Source organism: Vombatus ursinus, unplaced genomic scaffold (assembly GCF_900497805.2).
Source record: "Vombatus ursinus unplaced genomic scaffold, bare-nosed wombat genome assembly UNPS02014812.1, whole genome shotgun sequence".
NCBI classification, from domain to species: Eukaryota; Metazoa; Chordata; class Mammalia; order Diprotodontia; family Vombatidae; genus Vombatus; species Vombatus ursinus.
The window spans coordinates 52035937-52054099 of NW_020954590.1; the positions used below are offsets into that span (position 1 = coordinate 52035937).

At 42.0% G+C, this 18163-nt stretch overlaps 1 protein-coding gene across 1 annotated transcript in view; it reads left to right on the plus strand.

The window, feature by feature from the left end:
- The window catches only part of LOC114054246 (CDK5 and ABL1 enzyme substrate 1-like), a 150449-nt gene that overhangs the window by 122986 nt on the left and 9300 nt on the right, over positions 1-18163 (plus strand). Inside the window, exons 5-7 of the mRNA XM_027877424.1 lie at positions 5944-6040; positions 7563-7725; positions 8563-8666. Of these exons, the coding sequence (XP_027733225.1) occupies positions 5944-6040; positions 7563-7725; positions 8563-8666 (364 nt within the window). The remainder of the gene's footprint in view (positions 1-5943; positions 6041-7562; positions 7726-8562; positions 8667-18163) is intronic.

Consider the following 18163-nt stretch of genomic DNA (forward strand, 5'->3'; position numbering starts at 1 on the left):
GTATTTGGTTTTAAATGACATGATATTTGCACTAAGCTGGTTCCCAGAGTTGTAGTAAAGAAGGCGCTTTATAAAACCTTGTTAAAGGGCTAAAGCAGTGTAAGATTCAGCTAGTGTCATGAGAGTAGAAATAGATAAACAAAGAATAAATGGGAAACATCAGCTTTGGTAAGTTATCTATAGTATGACATATGGAGGGACTTGATTCTTGCAAACAGACATTACAATTTATTTCTCCATTGCATTTACATGTAGCAGGAAAGACCAGTAGGCATTTGAAAAACCAGTTAGAACTCAGAATTCATCTTTCCTCAGTGAATTTTGCTGCTTTGACCACAAGCCGTGGGAGTTCTCTGCCTGGTGTACTTTCTTTGTGCATGATTTCACTGGATTTTACATAAAAGGGAAACATCGAGGATAATTTTTGGTTATTGCCAATTTCATTTATTTTGTGGGGGAGGAAGGGAGAAAGGAAAATGAGAAAAGATCTCCAGTTTAGACTTTGTTAGTGATTATATATCTATTTTGAGTGGTGAGGTGACCAGAAGGCTACATGTACGAGGTTGTTCCAGAGGAGACCACCAAGTTAGCTGGAAATTAAAGACAGATGAGAACAAGTGAGTTGGAAAACGCCCATACTCCTTTCTCACAGTTGACATAAAATGCCCCAAATATAAGACAACAGTGATCTAGGCTAGTGACACATTTCACTTCTGCTTATTTGGTGTAATGGATAAAACTAGCCTTAAAACCAAAAGTCCTGGGTTCAAATCCTACCTCTGACTCATACAGGGTGTGTGCTGGCCTCCATAGGTAGGTGGAGTTTCTCACCAGGGGTGTTCCTTGTACGGGACCTGTTCCTATCTCCTTCCCTTCTCCTCCATTCCATTTTCTCTTATTCTCCCAGCCCCCTTGACTGTATATCTTATGCTTATATTCGCTCCACAACCAAAGCCATATATACCTTACATGGAGAAGCAAGAAATATAATTCAAAAATGAGAAAAAGAACTAGGGTTTGGAGTTTTGTTGGGGGGGGGGAGGTTTGAGGTATTTGGAAATCGAATATTCTTAATTTTATGTGGAATAGCCAGATATCTATAGAAACATGCATTGAAATGATATATTTTACCAAAGCTATTACTAGTTAAGAGTCAGTTTCTTCTTTTGCTTTATTAATTCTGCTGGTTTTCATCTGTCAGGGGTGTTTTTTGCATCTTTACCATCTAATCTAGTTCTCCTGCATCATTAATGTGTGGCTGGATGCTTCCATCCTTTATTCTCTGGTGCATTACCTATGATGTCATGGGAAAGTGAGAAAGGTCCCCAAGTGACTCCCATTGCACTCTCCCTGTCTTTGTGTAATCATTTCTTTTCCCCTCATTCAATTCTGTGGCCTCTGACAAACAAGACACTACATCTCCCAGCTTTACGAATTTTCTCTGTCTCTCTTGACTGGAATATCCTCCTTCCTCAGTTCCATCTACTGGCTTCCTTTAAGTCCCAAAGAAAACCTCATCTTTTACAGGAAGCCTTTCCCCGCCCTTCTTAATTTTTAATTAATCCCTGTGCTAATTATTTCCTATTTATCCAGGTTATAGCTTGCTTATACATATTTCTTTCCTGTTTATCCTGTTAATAGCTTGTTTATACATTTATTTATGTTTATACATTTTCTTTGCTTGTCTCCCCCGTTAGATTGTAAGCTCCTTGAGGGCAGAGACTCTCTTTTGCCTCTTTTTGTATCTCTAGCGTTTAGCACAGTGCCTGGCACCTAGTAGTCACTTAAATGTTTATTGACCATTTCTATTCAACAAATATTGATTAAGTAACAAACTATTCAGAAGAATTCTCTTCCAGTTCTGCTCCCCCCAAGAAGCAAGAGCCCATGAGCAAGGCAACATCTTTGCAAAAGGCAGAGTTGAGAAGCACCCTCCCTACCCCTCGATGGAAGGCAGTTATAATACCAATCTCTAGCACCTTAAAAGTCAGGAGTAAAGCATGGAGACATTAAAAGGCAAAGAATTCTTAGACCTTCCCTCCCAGATGGACTTGTAGGAGGGAAGTGGAGTTTTCTTGATCATTAGTTGGGCCAAGGTCACACATGGCCATTATGTGTCAATATTTGAACCCAAGTGTTTCTGCTACAAGACTAGTACTGTCTCCACTGCGCCACAATTTCTCAGATTAAAATAATGTATTGAAATAGGTATATTGAAAAATTTTTAAATGCTATATGTCACCCATCTTATTTTGTTCATATGGATGCCCCAGGAGGGTAGAACTGTATATTTTTTTTTGTTGTTTTATTTTTTTTAGAACTGTATATTAACAGTTGTGAATAGCACCTGTCACAGGAGGGCATGTAGATGTTAAATCAGTCCAGCAATGGGCCCTGCATTTTTGTTTGGGTTATAATCACTAGCTAACAGTACTCCCTAACTGCCAATGAATAGATTTATTATCTAGGGGTAGTCAGCTCCTGTTAACAGCATATGACGTTAAAGAGACAAATCTCTGTATGGTCAAAAGATTTTGAGCCTCAGCTAATGAACTATTTGTTTCATGCAGGATTTGGTACAAAGAAATGCAGTATTATGTATTCAAATGACTAGGGAGGCTGCTTGGCTCCTCCAGCCAGGGTCTCAGAGGACATTTCTGTACCTTGGATGAGTAGCCACAAGGCTGTCAAGCATCTATTAAACACTTTTTATGTGCCAGGCAGTGTTAGAGATACAAAGAAATTCCCCCTCCAAAAAAAAATCATCCAATCTTCAGCTTTGTAGGTTTGGAAATTTCGTTTACCAAGGGCTGATCAGATTCTAGGGGACCAGTTAAACAAGACACTAATTTGTTGTTAATTTTGTTGTTATAGTTCAGTCGTTTTCAGTCATCTCCAGCTCTTCATGACCCCATTTGGGATTTTCTTGGCAGATACTGGAATGATTTGCCATTTCCTTTTCTAACTCATCTTTCAAATGAGGAAACTAAGGCATACAGGGTTAAGTGACTTGCCCAGGGTCACAGAGCTAGTAAGTGTCTGAGTCCAGATTTGCATTCTGGTCTTCCTGACTTCAGGCCACTGTACCACCTAACGTATATTTATATAGCACTTACCTTCAAGGTGGACATTTTCTGCATTTTATAGATGAGGAAACTGAAGCTCAGAGAGGGTAAGAGATTTGTCTAGAGTTGCACAGCTATGTAGTATAAGGGCTGAGATTCAACTCCAGGTCTCCAGAACGCCATTTTGTGACTTGCCCAAAGACACAGGGATAAGCAGGTGGAGCCATGATTGGAACCTCCATTCTGGCTCTGCTACTTTGGTATTTCCTAAATAACTTTGGGCAGGTCACTTCTTAGGTAAGTTCACTCCTCTGGGCTTCAGTTTCCTCATTCGTAAAATGAAGGGGCAAGACACGATGAACTCCAAGTTCCCTTTCAGCTTTAAATCCTCTGATTTTTTTTTTTTATAAAATTCAACTTCCAAACACAGAAGTTCATGGTTTCGTGTACAGTAATTTTTTACATTCTTGTTTATGTATTTGAATGTTCTTAATAATTACTGTGTGTAGAATAATTTTTTAAATAAATCCTTGGATAGACTCTCCATTTAGCTAATTTTACATTATACCCTCCTCCAGTTCCTCTACTGAAGATGCAAGAGAGAAACAGAATAATTGAAAGAGTTAGATTCCAGGGGAGGTAAGGGTGACAAGGTTAAGAGACCAGATTTTGAAAGAAGCAGTGGCATATTTATTTTTTAAATTCAGACATTAGCAAGCACCAACTAAAATGAGTGCTTCCATGTAGAACAGAATAAGAGGATTGTACAAGAAACTCTGAATCTCTATTTTGTACAGCTTGCTTTTCTTTAAATATATAATAACTTTTTCAGGTGTATAATAAATGCAACTTTTAAAGTTATCCTGCTTGTCTACCTTTCTTTAGTTCTTCTTAAAAACAAACAACAACAACAACAAAACCCTGCTTCAATGACCCTCTTTCTTTCTTTTCTTTTTCTTTCAACTGCTCTCTCCCTAGCTTCCTTCTCCCCTCTCCAACTGTCCTCATTGTCCTTTGTAACAAACATACATAATCAAGCAAAATAAATTCCCACATTGGTCATGTTCAAATATATATTTCTCCGTCTTTACTTTCCTCGGTCCAGATATTAATATTATCTATGTTCTGTTGTATTTTATTGTATTTATTTTGTCGAAAGTTTCCTGAATGCATTTTTATCTGATTTAGGCTGTACTGGGCCACATGTTTAACACCTCTGGTTTATAACGTCATAATTTTAGATCTGTAAGGAACCTCAGAACCCACTAGACTACTCCAGTCCCATCATTTTACAGATTAGGAAACTGAAACCCAAAGTAGTTAAATAATTTACCCAAGGTTATATATAGGTAGTGACAGGCAGAATTTGAACCCAAGTCTTTGGACTCTAGAGCCAGTATTCTTTCTATTGTACTTTTTCCAATTTCTGTCCCTCTTCCCCCTTTCTTTCTGTGTGTGTGTGTGTGTGTGTGTGTCTCGCTGTCTCTCTTTTCCTCTTCTCTCTCTCCCTCTCTCCTTATCTTTCCCTCTCTCTCTCTCTCCCCCTTTTCCTCCTTCTTTTCTTTTCCCTAACTCTCTTTATCTCCCTCCCCCATCAGTCTTCCTCCTTTCTTCTTCTTCTTCCTTAACCTCTCTGCTCTCTCTCCACAGTTCATCTGACGCTGGTATCCTATTTGCTACAAACATGGCACATGACCTTTTTATATCATAGAAGCTTACCTATACTTCTCAACAAGAAAAATGCCAGCTTCAATTATTTTTCATTAACAAATATTTTTGAGGTAATTTTTTTGATGTAGAGGCTCCAAAGAGACCTTTAGCCTATCATTTAAATAACCCTTTGTGAAAAGAGAGCCAATCCTGGGTGACAAATACAGAAATTAAATTAGCTTGAACAGCATCTGAACAAAATAGTCATAATATCTATATTAGGGCATTCATTTTAGGAGTAGGTCTAGTAAGATGTTCCAGGACAGGAATAATTTTTTTTTCTCCTCCCAGCTAATAGCAATAAAAAAGATAATAAGTGCTTCATCTACAAAATGAGAAGGATTGAGCAAAATGGCCTCCGAGGGTCCTTCCAGTTGTGTATCTGTAACCCTATGTCTGGGGCCAAAAAACAGGAAGAAAACTGATCATCCCTTGCTTTAGAGAGGATAGGTTGACTGGGTCCTAGAGAGGTATTTTTGCAGTGCCAGATTTTTTATTCCTTATTATTTGATCAGTTTGTTCCAAGAGGTCAGGTAATAAGCGTTTATTAAGTACCTACTGTTTGTCACTATACTATACTGTGGAGATACAAAGAAAGGCCAAGAACAGTCCTTAGAGCTTACGGTCTAAGGAAACCTTATGAAGTGATAAGGGACACTCAGATTCTCAGTATGACTTCCTGTGGTAGACTTTTTGGTCCAGTTGGTTTTCTTTTATTTTGGAATGGCTAACATGTGGACATGCTGAACCCATATGTGGGCAGCTGGGTGGCACAGTGGATCGAGTACCAGGCCTGGAGTCAGGAAGACTCATGTTCCTGAGTTCAAATCCGGCCTCAGACACTTCCTAGCTGTGTGACCCTGGGCAAGTCACTTAACCCGATTTGCCTCAGTTTCCTCATCTGGAAGTTGAGCTGGAAAAGGAGATGACAAACCACTCCAGTATCTTTGCCAAGAAAACCCCAAATGGGGTCACAAAGCATCAGGCACAATGAAATGACTGAACAACAACAACAAACTGAACCCAGAAAACCTTGTGTTGCAAGAGGGAGAAAAAAGACATCCTGTCCTCCAGGGTGCACTTCGTTGTTTTTGGTGTTGTGTAACAAGCAGCATGGCGGTTATAGTGGGGGTGGACAAAAGTATTGTCTTTGGCTCATCCTCTCCAGGGATATGAAATTGGACGGAGGACGACAGTCTACTGGAGCTGTGAGCTTGAAGGAGATTATTGGCCTTGAAGGTGTAGAGCTGGGAGCAGACGGCAAGGTGAGAAGGCTGGCCTTTAAATGATGAGTTAACACAGGCTCATCCAAACTCATAAGGCTAGCCTGTAAGATCAGGTCTGGGGTGCCTAGCTAGTAGCAAGTGGCGCACGGAGGGAAAGGGAGAGAGGAGGGGCAGATTCCTGAGGTTTCCATCCTAGGATCCCCCCAGCTCCACCAGCAGTTTGACAGGACACCAATAATTTCATAGCAGTATGGTTTGAGTTTCCAGAGTTAATTATTTCTTTTCCCCCTGCTGTTTACAACAGTGTTCAACACATCCCAGGAGCTCCCCTCCCCCTTAACATGCCACACTTGAGAATGTAGTGATTAGTGGTATGAAGACATTCATTAAGTGTTAATGCAAGCAGGTGGCATTCCTGCTGCCTTCTTAATGTCAGCTCAGGAAGTGTGATACTCAGGCTCTTTTTTGGCATCCCAAACCACGTCCCCGAGAGGCTTAGCAGTACCTCTGATTTCACACGGTAACAAGCACCATGTTGAAGGGCAGCCGAATTCTTCCATCACCACTGAATCAGAGTGTGTCAGTTCGGACTGCCAGATGGAAAGCTCGAAGGGGGAGGAAAGAGAGAGAAAGAGGCGTTGGAGTATATTTAATTCTCCTGTGCTGGATCCTGTCCAGTAGCTGTAAATTCTTCACAAAACCACCACCTGATACCGGTGTTTCTTCAGGGAGGAAAATTTTACCATGGAAGGGTAACTGGGAAATGAACTCTCCAGGTAGCTGGTCAGAAATGTTCTTGGTATCCTACCGCATTTAGTACTGGGCTCATATTGTATGTATAGGACTTTCCCTGCCTGGTTCCTTTAAAAAGAGGCTCCAACAAATTAAGTGATTTGCCCAAGATTGGGTAACTAAGTGACACGTTGGGTAGAGCACTGGGCCTGGAGTCAGGAAGACCTGAGTTCAAGTCTGGCCTCAGACACTCACTAGCTGTGTGACCCTGGGCAAGTCATTTAACCCTGTTTGCCTCAGTTTCCTCATCCGTAAAATGAACTGGAGAAGGAAATGGCAAACCACTTCAGTATCTTTGCCAAGAAAACCCCTAGTGGGGTCATTAAGAGTCAACTGAACAGGTACTACACACACACTTATATACTTAAATTCATGAATGCTGAACTTCTGTGTTTGGAAGGACAAGATGGAGGGGTGATATTAAGTAATATAAAAGAGGCATCATGGCATCGTTGATGGAGTGACTTGAATTCCAGTCCTGCCGCTGATACTTACTACCTGTATGGGCAAATCACTCAACTTGCATGTGCCTAAGGCAACCTCCTGCCACTTAACTAATAAGTCATAGGTGGGTTGAGATGTTTGAGTGGAAGGAGTTCCCACGCCGGGGAGTTCCCTGTGCTGAAGAAATCTCAACTCCTTCAAGTGTTGGAGTTATGTATCAAGCAGCACGTGGCAGACACCCCTTCATGGTGATGTAGCTTTAAAAAAATCCTACAGTCTCTTTCTTGGGAGTCACCTTTTGCCTGCTCTGTCTTCGTCTCTCTAGACTGTTTCTTACACCCAGTTTCTGTTACCCACCAATGCCTTTGGAGCTCGGAGAAACACCATAGACTCCACTTCTTCCTTCTCCTCCCAGTTTCGTAACACCAGCCACCGTAGCCTTTCCATAGGAAGAACAAGCAGCAGCACCCAAGGGAGCATCGATACAGGTAACTCTGGAGCTCTGGCTATTGCCCTCAGCTGGTAACTTTGAGCCCTTTTTGCAGTGTGACTTTCCTTCAGGTCACTGGAACAGAACAAAGCACAAACAAGGTCAAGTGTGATCAGCTCCTCCTTTGGGTGGTCCTCAGTGTGGGAGCTGGATTGACTTCCTGAAGGAAATCTTGATTACATTTAGCTTAGTCAGTACGAGCCATTGTGGGGAAATTGATTTATGAGGATAGAACTCATTGAAAAGAGATAGGACTTCCATTCCTGCCCATGGAAGGATTTCAAGAAAGTGGAATTATCAAAATCATCCCCTTACATCCAGATCTGAAGCACAGTTCCATGTTTCCTTTTGACTGTTGTCATGGGCAGCTACCCCTCTTAAAATGAAAGAGGTTATTTTGATGTTAATAAGAATTGATAGGACCATTTGTAGACCAGTAGTCAATCCATACAGGAAACTGAGTTCTCAGATTGGATAACAGGTTGAATCATTCAGTATTCAGGTACAGAAAGTGAACTTTTGTTTACTTGGCAGATTCACAATGCCTGGGAGGGTTTACATGCAACTTTCATAAATTAAGGGTTTCGGTAATCTCCTGTCTCAGAAATGACAATAGGATATTTTAAATGGAGATGTAATAGAGTGTCAAGAATGGTAATCCATTTTCAAAGGGGATGAATTTTGTTGTCATGCTCAGGTCAGAATCTGAATATGAAGCAGGTGAACCCAACATTTGGTCAGGTTTCACTCTGAACTCCCAGTTAACTTTCTGTCAGAGACTTTTCAGGGCCATTAACGACTCCTCTGTGTATATGTTTGTGTTCATGACCCTTAGGTAGTGACCTGGGAGATTTCATTGATTATGACCCAAATCTTTTGGACGATCCCCAGTGGCCCTGTGGCAAGCACAAGCGAGTTTTAATCTTTCCTTCATACATGGTGAGTAACATCTGTTGGAGCGCCAATTTTGGCCATTTCTGTGAATCTGGGAGCCTCGACCCCCTCCAACAGCATTGGGCTTGCTAGAACTTATTGCTGGTGGGGAGGGGGAAGGGGGGAAGGGGTCAGTGGTGGGACCAGACCCACAGGGAATTCTCCAGAGATTAGTGCGTCTTTACCATACAGCTTTATGATAAATTAAGAAAGCAGCACCAGCAGAGACAATGGAAGCCTCCAGCTTGAGACCCATAAATTTCACCTCAAACTCAGGCTTAAACTCAAGGGGAGAATTCAGTTCAATTCAACACAGCTTATGACTGTAACTGTTTATGACTATAACACCTGCCATAGACTGAGCATTGAACTAGTTTCTGGGGATATAGACAAATGGAAACCAGTTCCTGACTTCAAGGAGTTTACATTTTACTTGGGGAGAGGGGCTGAGATATAATATGTAAACAGATAAAAATGTCAAGAGGTAGGACACTCACTTGGTGAAAGAGGAGAGTGAAGAGGAGTCAGGAAAGACTTCTTATACAAAAGGGTACCTGAGCTGAGCCCTGAAGGACACTAGGAAAATAAAGAGAGGTGGTTCTCCCTTTTTCCTTTGGACATGATGCTTGTGAACCTATGGGGACCAAGCTGAATTTTCAGTGTTCTGATACCAAACTTACTATATTGCTCCATACTTTTGCCCCAGTTCTGCCTCAGGGTAGGGGGTGGGGTGTTATAGTCATTATTTTCCATAGTGGGTAATTATAGAAATTTTTTCTTCCAAAAAAGATCTCACTTTTAGGGGAGGATTGTACTCTGCCTATGGTATGTCTGTTTTAGGTTTTTAATTTATTCCAGGCCTCTGTGTTCACTAATAAGTCACCACCTATTCAGAACCCCATAGCTCCAAGCAAAAGAAATGTCTCTTGAGCAAATGAAAGCGACCGTAACAGGAATGAAATTTTTAAAAAAAAACCTTTTCATTGATGTTTGCATTCCTTAGGCAACCACCCAGCGTTTTACCCCTTTGCCCTTGTGTGTAACTTCCATTTCTTCATGGGGGTTATATTGTTGTTTCTCACCCTTTGTGTTTTCTCCTATATAGGACTGCATGAGGCTAATGAGGTCTGACATTAGTCTCAGGTGTGGTCTTGGGGGTTCCTCACATTTCCTCAGCCACAGTTGACCTGGATGTAGCATGAGCCAAGAGACTGCCTCTCTTAGCTTATTTTGAGGATGGGGAGAGGGCTGGGGTAATAAGAGAAACACAAGCAGTTCCTCCTCACAGGGCAGTGAACTATTCACAGTTTTACACAGGGTTGACAAAGCAGGCATCCCTCCCAAAATCAGAGAATGAGGACCAGTCATAGGTCCCTGAGCCTTAGCTCTGAATGATAGAACCCGCAGGTCAGAAGACCCCCTTAAAACTTAGAGCATGGAGCAATCACCCCAGTTTGCTTGGTCTCAGTGATTGGAAATCATGCAAAGGTCCGATTGCTCTAATTCACTTTGGTGGTTAGGGGTACTACAGCCTCTTGAGCCCACCATCTCTCTCAGCCATCTCTGGTCCTACTTTGCAGATACATGCCTTAGTAACTGCCAGCCCCAAACCAGCGTAGAGCCTTATGGAACACTGGTTGCCAGCTTGCTTAGCACCCCTCCAGGACCAGCCCACCCCAGCTCTGTCTTGGGGAGTAGATTGACTCACATCTGACTTCTTCAGTCAGCTCCAACATGGTAGCCGCCCTCACGCACATTCCCCCCAAGAACTCAGAGCCCAAGACTGAGAGCTGGCATAGTTGCCTAGCATATGAATGGATGGGATGATCTCATGGGTGGGAGCGTACTCTCATTTTGAGCTGTTTTGTTATCGGTACTTTCTGGGGATGTCCACATGACCACAAACAAATCAGATGAGACCAAATAATTTGCTTAGTTAAGTCTGCTACGTGTTTACCAAGTTGTTTTCAAGTAACTGAACCTACCTTTTCCAGTTAGAGAGAACCTGGTTTCTACCACACACCACACATACCCTTCCTTTTCTTGGTCTAGAACTGTAATTTCATTAGTGCAGGAAGTTTCTCCTATGGAGATATCTTCAGGCAGCTAGGTGGTATAATGGATAGAGTGCCAGACCTGGAGTCAGGAAGACCTGAGTTCAAATCCAGCCTCAGACGCTAGCTGTGTGACCCTGAGCAAGTCATTTAACCCTGCTTGCTGCAGTTTCCTCATCTATAAAATGAGCTGGAGAAGGAAATGGCAAACCACTTCAGTATCTTTGCCAAGAAAACCCCAAATGGGGTCATGAAGAGTCAGACATGACTGAACAACAACAATAAAGGAAATTTCTAATGTGGAGATACCTTTATCAATAGGCAACTCATCTGAAATGGATGGTTAGGGAGTTGTCTGGGACACCATGCCCAGGGTCATACAGATTACTGACAGTATATGTCAGAAGCAGAACTTGAACTCAGATCTCAGATACCAAGCAGCCTCTTTAACCAAATATAGATCCCCACTATACTTTAACCAAATGTTTATTTTCAGTTGTATTTGTTCTTCTAAATGGGAAGTAGGAAAAAGCTCTCTTCCATGTCTCTCCTCTCCCCACACTGTCACACTTTGGACAAGTTTTAAACTGAAGGCCTGAGAAGTAAGCCTATAACTTTCTGAAGACATGTGGCTCCCCCACATTTGGACTTTTGTTTGAAATGTTTTACTTGGACTCATGTGAATGGCACCTACCCGGACATCCTGTGAACGAGCAAAGAGGAGATTTTTGAATGGACAGAATCGCTGGGGTGGCTTCCAGCAGCCCTGTGCTTTGGGCCCTTAAAGTCCCAGGAGGCTGACGATGAAAATGATGAGTTCAGGCACCCAAGCACCCTTTCTTTCAAGAAGGGTGTGCAGCATTAATTACCATATTTCTCAAGTGCCCCAGGGGGAGGGGACTGAGTACAAACCTAGTGTCTGTCCTGGACATTCTGTTCTTTGTGCACAGCTCTGATTTATAATTAAAGTTTCATTAACAAATCAGCATACATCATTAGAGCTTTCCATCTGCCAATTCTTAAGACTTTTTTTCTCCTCTTTATGTGTGTGGAGAGCAATTAAGAGGAGAGAGTGGCCAAGAGAGGTGACATAATGCAAACAGACTTAAAACTCATTCATTCACAAAGATTTCTGGGTCCTTTACATTTCTGGGCAGAAATCCCGGTTGTGTTGTTTTGACATCAGGGAGAGAACAGCCTAATTTAATTTAAAGTGTCTACAGGGGTCACTGATTTTGGAGTGATGGGTTTTTTTGTGTTTTTTACCTAAAATCTCAAGGAAGCCTGCAGGTCTCCTACATAATATATTGCCTGTAGGTTTACTTGCCTAATCCCAGACTCCATCCCCAACACATACGCACAAAGTGGTGTAAGAATAGACCTTAACTCGGGAGAAGATAGCAGAAGTGATTTTTATTTAAATGGGAAACACATAGCTTTAGCTGTGTGAAGTATATGGCTCATTAAAGAGAGATCTGCAACCAGATTTCCCTGTTATGGGAGGTAGGAGAACTTCCCTCTCTAGAGAGCTTTTGAAATAAGACCGATGATTTAGACATTTCACCTAAATGGTCAATTTAGGTGGCTGGACTGAACAACTTCTTGAGGGCCTCTTGATTTTTGATTCTGTACCAAAATGATTGTTATACTTTTTATGGATTGTGTTTTCTGTCATTTAAAAAATATCATTCTTCTACAAAGGAATGCAATAATTTAAAAATTAATTTTAAAAGACCTCACAACCTCTGCAATCTTTCTCTGCGTAGTTGCCACAGATGTTTTTGAAGCTCATTTTATGATACATATAACATTGTGACTTTCTAAATGACATTCCAGCCATAGCTTGTGGCATAAATATTTTAGCCAACATGCATTTTAAGTGTGTGCAGATGTTACGAATGCAAGGCATCTCTCTTGACTCCACACTCATTCCAGGAAATGAAGTGAATGAAGACACTGCGGCAGAGCTGTAGCTGTAGATGGTTTGAGACGTGGTCTTTCTGTGACATAAATCAGGCAGTCAACTGCCCCATGGGCAAAACTGCCCACTAATCAGAGACGGCATCACTAAGTGGACAAAGCTGCCTCTTCCTCTGATTCTATTCCTCAGGCTCAAAATTATTTCATTGATGGAAAACTGCATATTCACCATCTCGGGGAAAAGGAGAGGAGAGGAGAGGGGGCAAGTGTGTATCCATAGTAAATCCAAGATTGTGTATTTAGTTTCTCTTCCACAGAAATGGAATACTCTTGCAGTTAAGAGGAAATAGATGAGTCATCCTTTCACTTTGTCTAGTGATTTACCAATCTCTCAGGGAGATTGATTAAATGCTTAGAACAACCGAACTGTCCATCTGTTTATCATCGCTAACTAGATTTAGTAAAGGGCCTCTGCTCTCCTTAATTACCCTAGCTAGCATGGAGCATCTGCTTTCTCAGCACCTATCCAAGCCTGCCATTCAGATGGAAATCAGACAATTGCAAATGAAGCAAAGTGATTTTAGCTTTTCATTGAATTTTAGAGCTAGAAGAGACAACCCCCTCTTTTTATACATGAGGAAACTGAGACTCCAACAAATCAGGTGATCTGCCCAAGATTGAGTGGCTAAGTGACGCATTGGGTAGAGCCCTGGGCCTGTCTGAGTCTGAGTTCGAGTCTGGCCTCAGACACTTACTGGCTGTGTGACCCTGAGCGAGTCACTTCACCCTGTTTGCCTCAGTTTCCTCATCTGGAAAATGAACTGGAGAAGGAAATGACAAACTACTCCAGTATCTTTGCCAAGAAAGCCCCTGATGGGGTCACGAAGAGTCAGACACAGTTGAAACAGCTGAACAGCAACAGCACATGCAAGTAGTGGCATGAGCTGGACTGTAATCCAAGTATTCTGCCTCCTGGTCCACAGTCTGCCAACATTCATCTTTGGAATATCCATCAAGATAGTCTGCCCCTGGTTATTAAGATGATGACGTTTAATGATAAGAACCAGGGGTATGCAAGTAAATGTTTAATGACCAAATTTCCAGGGAGGGAAATTACATATAACACACTTTTTAAGTTTAATCTGTGTTACTGATATTTTCTCCAAAACTCTCTTCGTTCTGGCCCCGATTTGTAGTATTTGCCAATTTTGGAGGGGTAAATGCTTACAATCAAAATTTAACAATTAGGTCTCAGGTGCCAGTTAGAGCAATCTCAAGCACACCGCTAATAACAGCTCGCATTCGTGTTGAATTTTGGCCGTCCTGCCTGGAAAACTCTAAGCTGGCTTTCTGTCTATCATCCCCTATTGCTTCTCATCCCCATTTGACTGATGAGAAAAACTAAGGCTTTCTGACTCTTTGTGACCCCATTTCAGGTTTTCTTGGCAGAGATACTGGAGTGGTTTGCCATTTCCTTCTCCAACTCATTTTCCAGATAAGGAAACTGAGGCAAACTGGGTGAAGTGACTTGCCCAGAGTCACATAGCTAGTAAGTTTCTCAGACTGAGCTTGACTCAGTTCTTCCTGACTCCACGCCTACCACTCTTACATGCTGCATCACCTAGCTGCCCCTAATCAAACAGCTTCAACAATTCAGAGAGGATGATTTTTGAAGAGTACAGGGTGGGTAAATGAGAAAGGCCTTTTTACTGAGACATTTAACTGGAGTATCCTTAAGTGTCTTCAGTATTCTTCACGCCAATGTTATGGTGTCAGAGCTAGAACTTTGACCACCAACTTCCTGGACTTCCTGATTCATCAAGTATTGTTACATTCATAACACCTACTAGACATGGAAGGGTGGAGCTCTTAACAACCTTCTAGTCTGTTTCTTTGCCTCCTGTCCAGGGCTCAACTATAACCATCCATACCACCCTCCCCCAAAACACACAGACACACACACACACACACACACACACACACACCCCATTACATTTCTTGGTATGGGGTGTGATAGTTTTCTTGTCCTTAAAGTTCATAGAGTCATAGATTTAAAAGCTAGAAAGGGCTTCAGAGGTCATCAGTGGAGCTAAAGGCACTGAGCCCAGTTGTTTGAGTGCCTTGCCTCTGGTCACACAGCTAATAAGTACCAAATGCAGGATCTGAATGGGGGTCTTCCTGATTCCAAGTCCAGTCTACCCACCATGTTGCCTCTCAAGTTAAGTAGTGGGACGTGCCTTTGAGGTTTAGGAAGGAGGAGGCAATATTGCAGAGCTGTGTTGCACAGTATCATTTTAATGGGAGATAGTTTCTTTGGGTATGATTAAGGATTTTGTTTGTTTTTAATAAATCCTTGGTACTTTAGTGTCTCGTGATAGGTGTGGTATAATATCCCAGCTAAATAAAAAAGTGGTGGTAACAGAAATCGTATCTTTTATCCAAGAAAGTTGCTATAAATGCTCCATGCATACACACACACACACACACACACACACACACACACACACACACGGCTTTGTATACATATACACACACAGAGAACAAGAAAGTTCTCCTTTTTTGAACTGTGTATATCCACTCATTTTATGTCTTGGAAGGTCTCCTCCTCCCAAATGACCTTCCTCCTCTTCCCCTTAAGACAGCTGTGTATACACAGCTTCCTCGCAGCCAGCCAGCTGCTGGAGAGTGCTTTTACATGACCTCTCACCCTTAAGAGCAGAAATGCCACCTCTGCAGAAATGCAAGCTTGCCTTGGCCAGAGCCAGCCCCATTCATCACAACATCCAGCTGGCCGCTGCTGATGCAGTTTAAGAGAGTAACTGTTTCTTCAGGGAGTTCTATTCATTTTAAGGTCTGCCTATCAGAAGGGCATTATGTGCAGCTAAAAACTGGTTATTCAGGAAAGCAAACTATTTAATTAACTATCTGACTTTGGGCAAAACCTGGGTGCTGTAAAAGTATGTAAACAATAGGAGAAAACTAGTAAGATGAAATTGGCCTAATTGTTTCTTCCTCTTCAGATATGTAGCTCTCTCTTGGTTAATAAATCAATCAGTCAACCTTTGTTAAGCACCTACTATGTGCCAGGCACTGTGCTAAGTGCTGGGGATACAAAAAGAGGCAAAAGACAGTCCCTGCCCTCAGCTAATGGGGCAGACATAACAAATACATACAAAGCAAACTCAGAGGAGTCACTAGAATTTAGAGGGATTTGGGAAGATTTCCAGTAAAAATGAGATTTTGGTTGGGACTTGAAGTTTATACTTTTGGAGGCTAGTTTTAATCAGAGCTCTGTGAACCAGTTTTGCCCTTTTAAATACCCTTCCCAATATCCTATTCCATCATGAGGTACAGTTTTAATAAGTTTCATAGCACTTTAAGATTTGGAAAACACTTTATGTGTCTTCTTTGATTCTCACAACAACATTATGAGATAATTGCTATCATTTTCCCCATTTTACAGAAGAGGAAACTGAGACTAAGAGGTTAAGTTACTGCCCCACGGTCACACAATGAGTAAGTGTCTGAGACAGATCTTTTCCAGACACGACTGTACCTTCTGGGGATGCAGATTTAGAAAGGGACCAGTTCATCCCCTCCTATTATGGATCACTGTGTGCTGGGACCTGCTTTATCCCTAGATCACTCACTCTTGTTAAATATGGAAGAGGTTGCTCTCCCTTGCATCCACAAAAGACCAACAACAGCCAGGCCTCAGCAATGGGTCAGGTTGCTGATGTTTGCCACCTTGAAACAAGTTAAGATGCAGTGCTTTCTGTGCTTAGGTAGGAGAGTGGGATTTCTGGTGGAAATAAACTGCTCAGTCCTACCCCTGAGCCTTGAGAGGAAGCAGAGGCTCGAGGCTTACACAGAACCATCCTACTATGGCAGAAAGGAATCAAAATATGGGAGGCACACACATGGCATTTTGTAGACAGTCCAGCATCTGAAGGCCAATGCAACATAGATAAACAAATGGAAAATTAAACTGATACTGGTTTGACAACAGTGGACTGTTTTGGGATCTTTCATGTATAGACCTCTATAGGTAAGGCTGCAGGCAATTCAATTGTTCAATAAGCATTTATTAAGCATCTCTTGTGTGCCAGACTCTGTACTAGACACTGGGATACAGGTGCCAGAAGAATCAGAAGATACGAGTCTCTGTAACTGGAAATTTCAAGAGATATAGGAATGCTTTTAGAAGAGAAAAAAGAAAGCTTTTCAAGTATTGGCATTCATTTAAAATTGAATAAATATTAAGTGCCTGTTATGTGTGAGGTATTGGGAAAGATAGCTCCTGTGGAAGAGGTGGAATTTGAACTAGGATTTTAAAAGTGGCTAGAATGTTAACAGGCAGAGATTTCGGAGGAGAGGGCCTTCCAGGCCTAAGGAACAGTGTGAGCAAAGCCCTGGAGGTGGGAAACCTAGAATATGTTTTGAGGGTAGACTGGAATCCAGTTTGGCTGACAGGAGAGTACCTGAACTGGAGCAGTGAAAGAGCATTTGCTGTGGCTAGCACCATGGGCCAGGATTTAAAAAAAAAAGAAAGACAGGGCAAATGCCATTTTAAGGATATCCAAGGAACCATCCATATTATTTTGTTGTGTCAGAGTAGATCCTGAGTCCCCAGGCTTATAATTTACATATCTGCTTATCATTTACATATCTGCTTATAATTAAATATCTTATAATTTAAATATCTTGGGAAAGGAGAGTGTCATGTAGTTGGATTTTTCAAATAGATGTACAACCAAAACAAAGAAGGACCCCATCATATTTAATGTTTTTAGTAGAAAGCAACCCGAATTGGAGTCAGTTTTGCTACATTATTACTGTATGACCTTAGGCAAGTCACCTTCTTCCTCTGTGCCTCAGTTTCTTCATCTGTAAAGTGAGGTTTTTGAACTAAATGATCTCTAAGATTCCTGTAGCTCTGAATCATCTGATCCTGTGAACTCTTATTCTTTTCCTTCCCTCACTACTCCAGGTAATAATGCCTGCAATAGATAGTTGGTTTTTTGTCTTCCTTGGGAATGACTTTGATCCTCATCAGTTTTGCAGTCAGAGAAATCAGAATCAGTACCATGCCCCCCTCAGAGCCAGAAGGAATCCTGTAGCATGATGCAGTGCACCTCCAAGGTACACTTCACCCACACCTGGGCCCCTCTGTGCATTGCTTCCAGAAAATCATCGGTCTACGCTGCTGACTCACTGGCATTGCAGAGATTCATCTGTAAAATAGTGTGGAATAGCCCTCAAAATTATCCCAGGGCAAGGGTGTGACCTTGGGCTCCAGCTTGCTGATGATTCTGTGTGTGTGTGTGTGTGTGTGTGTGTGTGTGTGTGTGTGTGTGTGTGCGCGCGCGCGCGTGTGTGCCCTCGGGAGGGTTCCAAAATTGTGCCTAAACCCCAGAGACTCCTATAGTCAGTCCCCAGTACATGCATTGGCTCTGTGCTTGATCCAAGGTCGAGTGGAAGGATGCCAGCCCTTGTGCTTTCCCAGAAACCGTTCAGGCTGCCATTTTA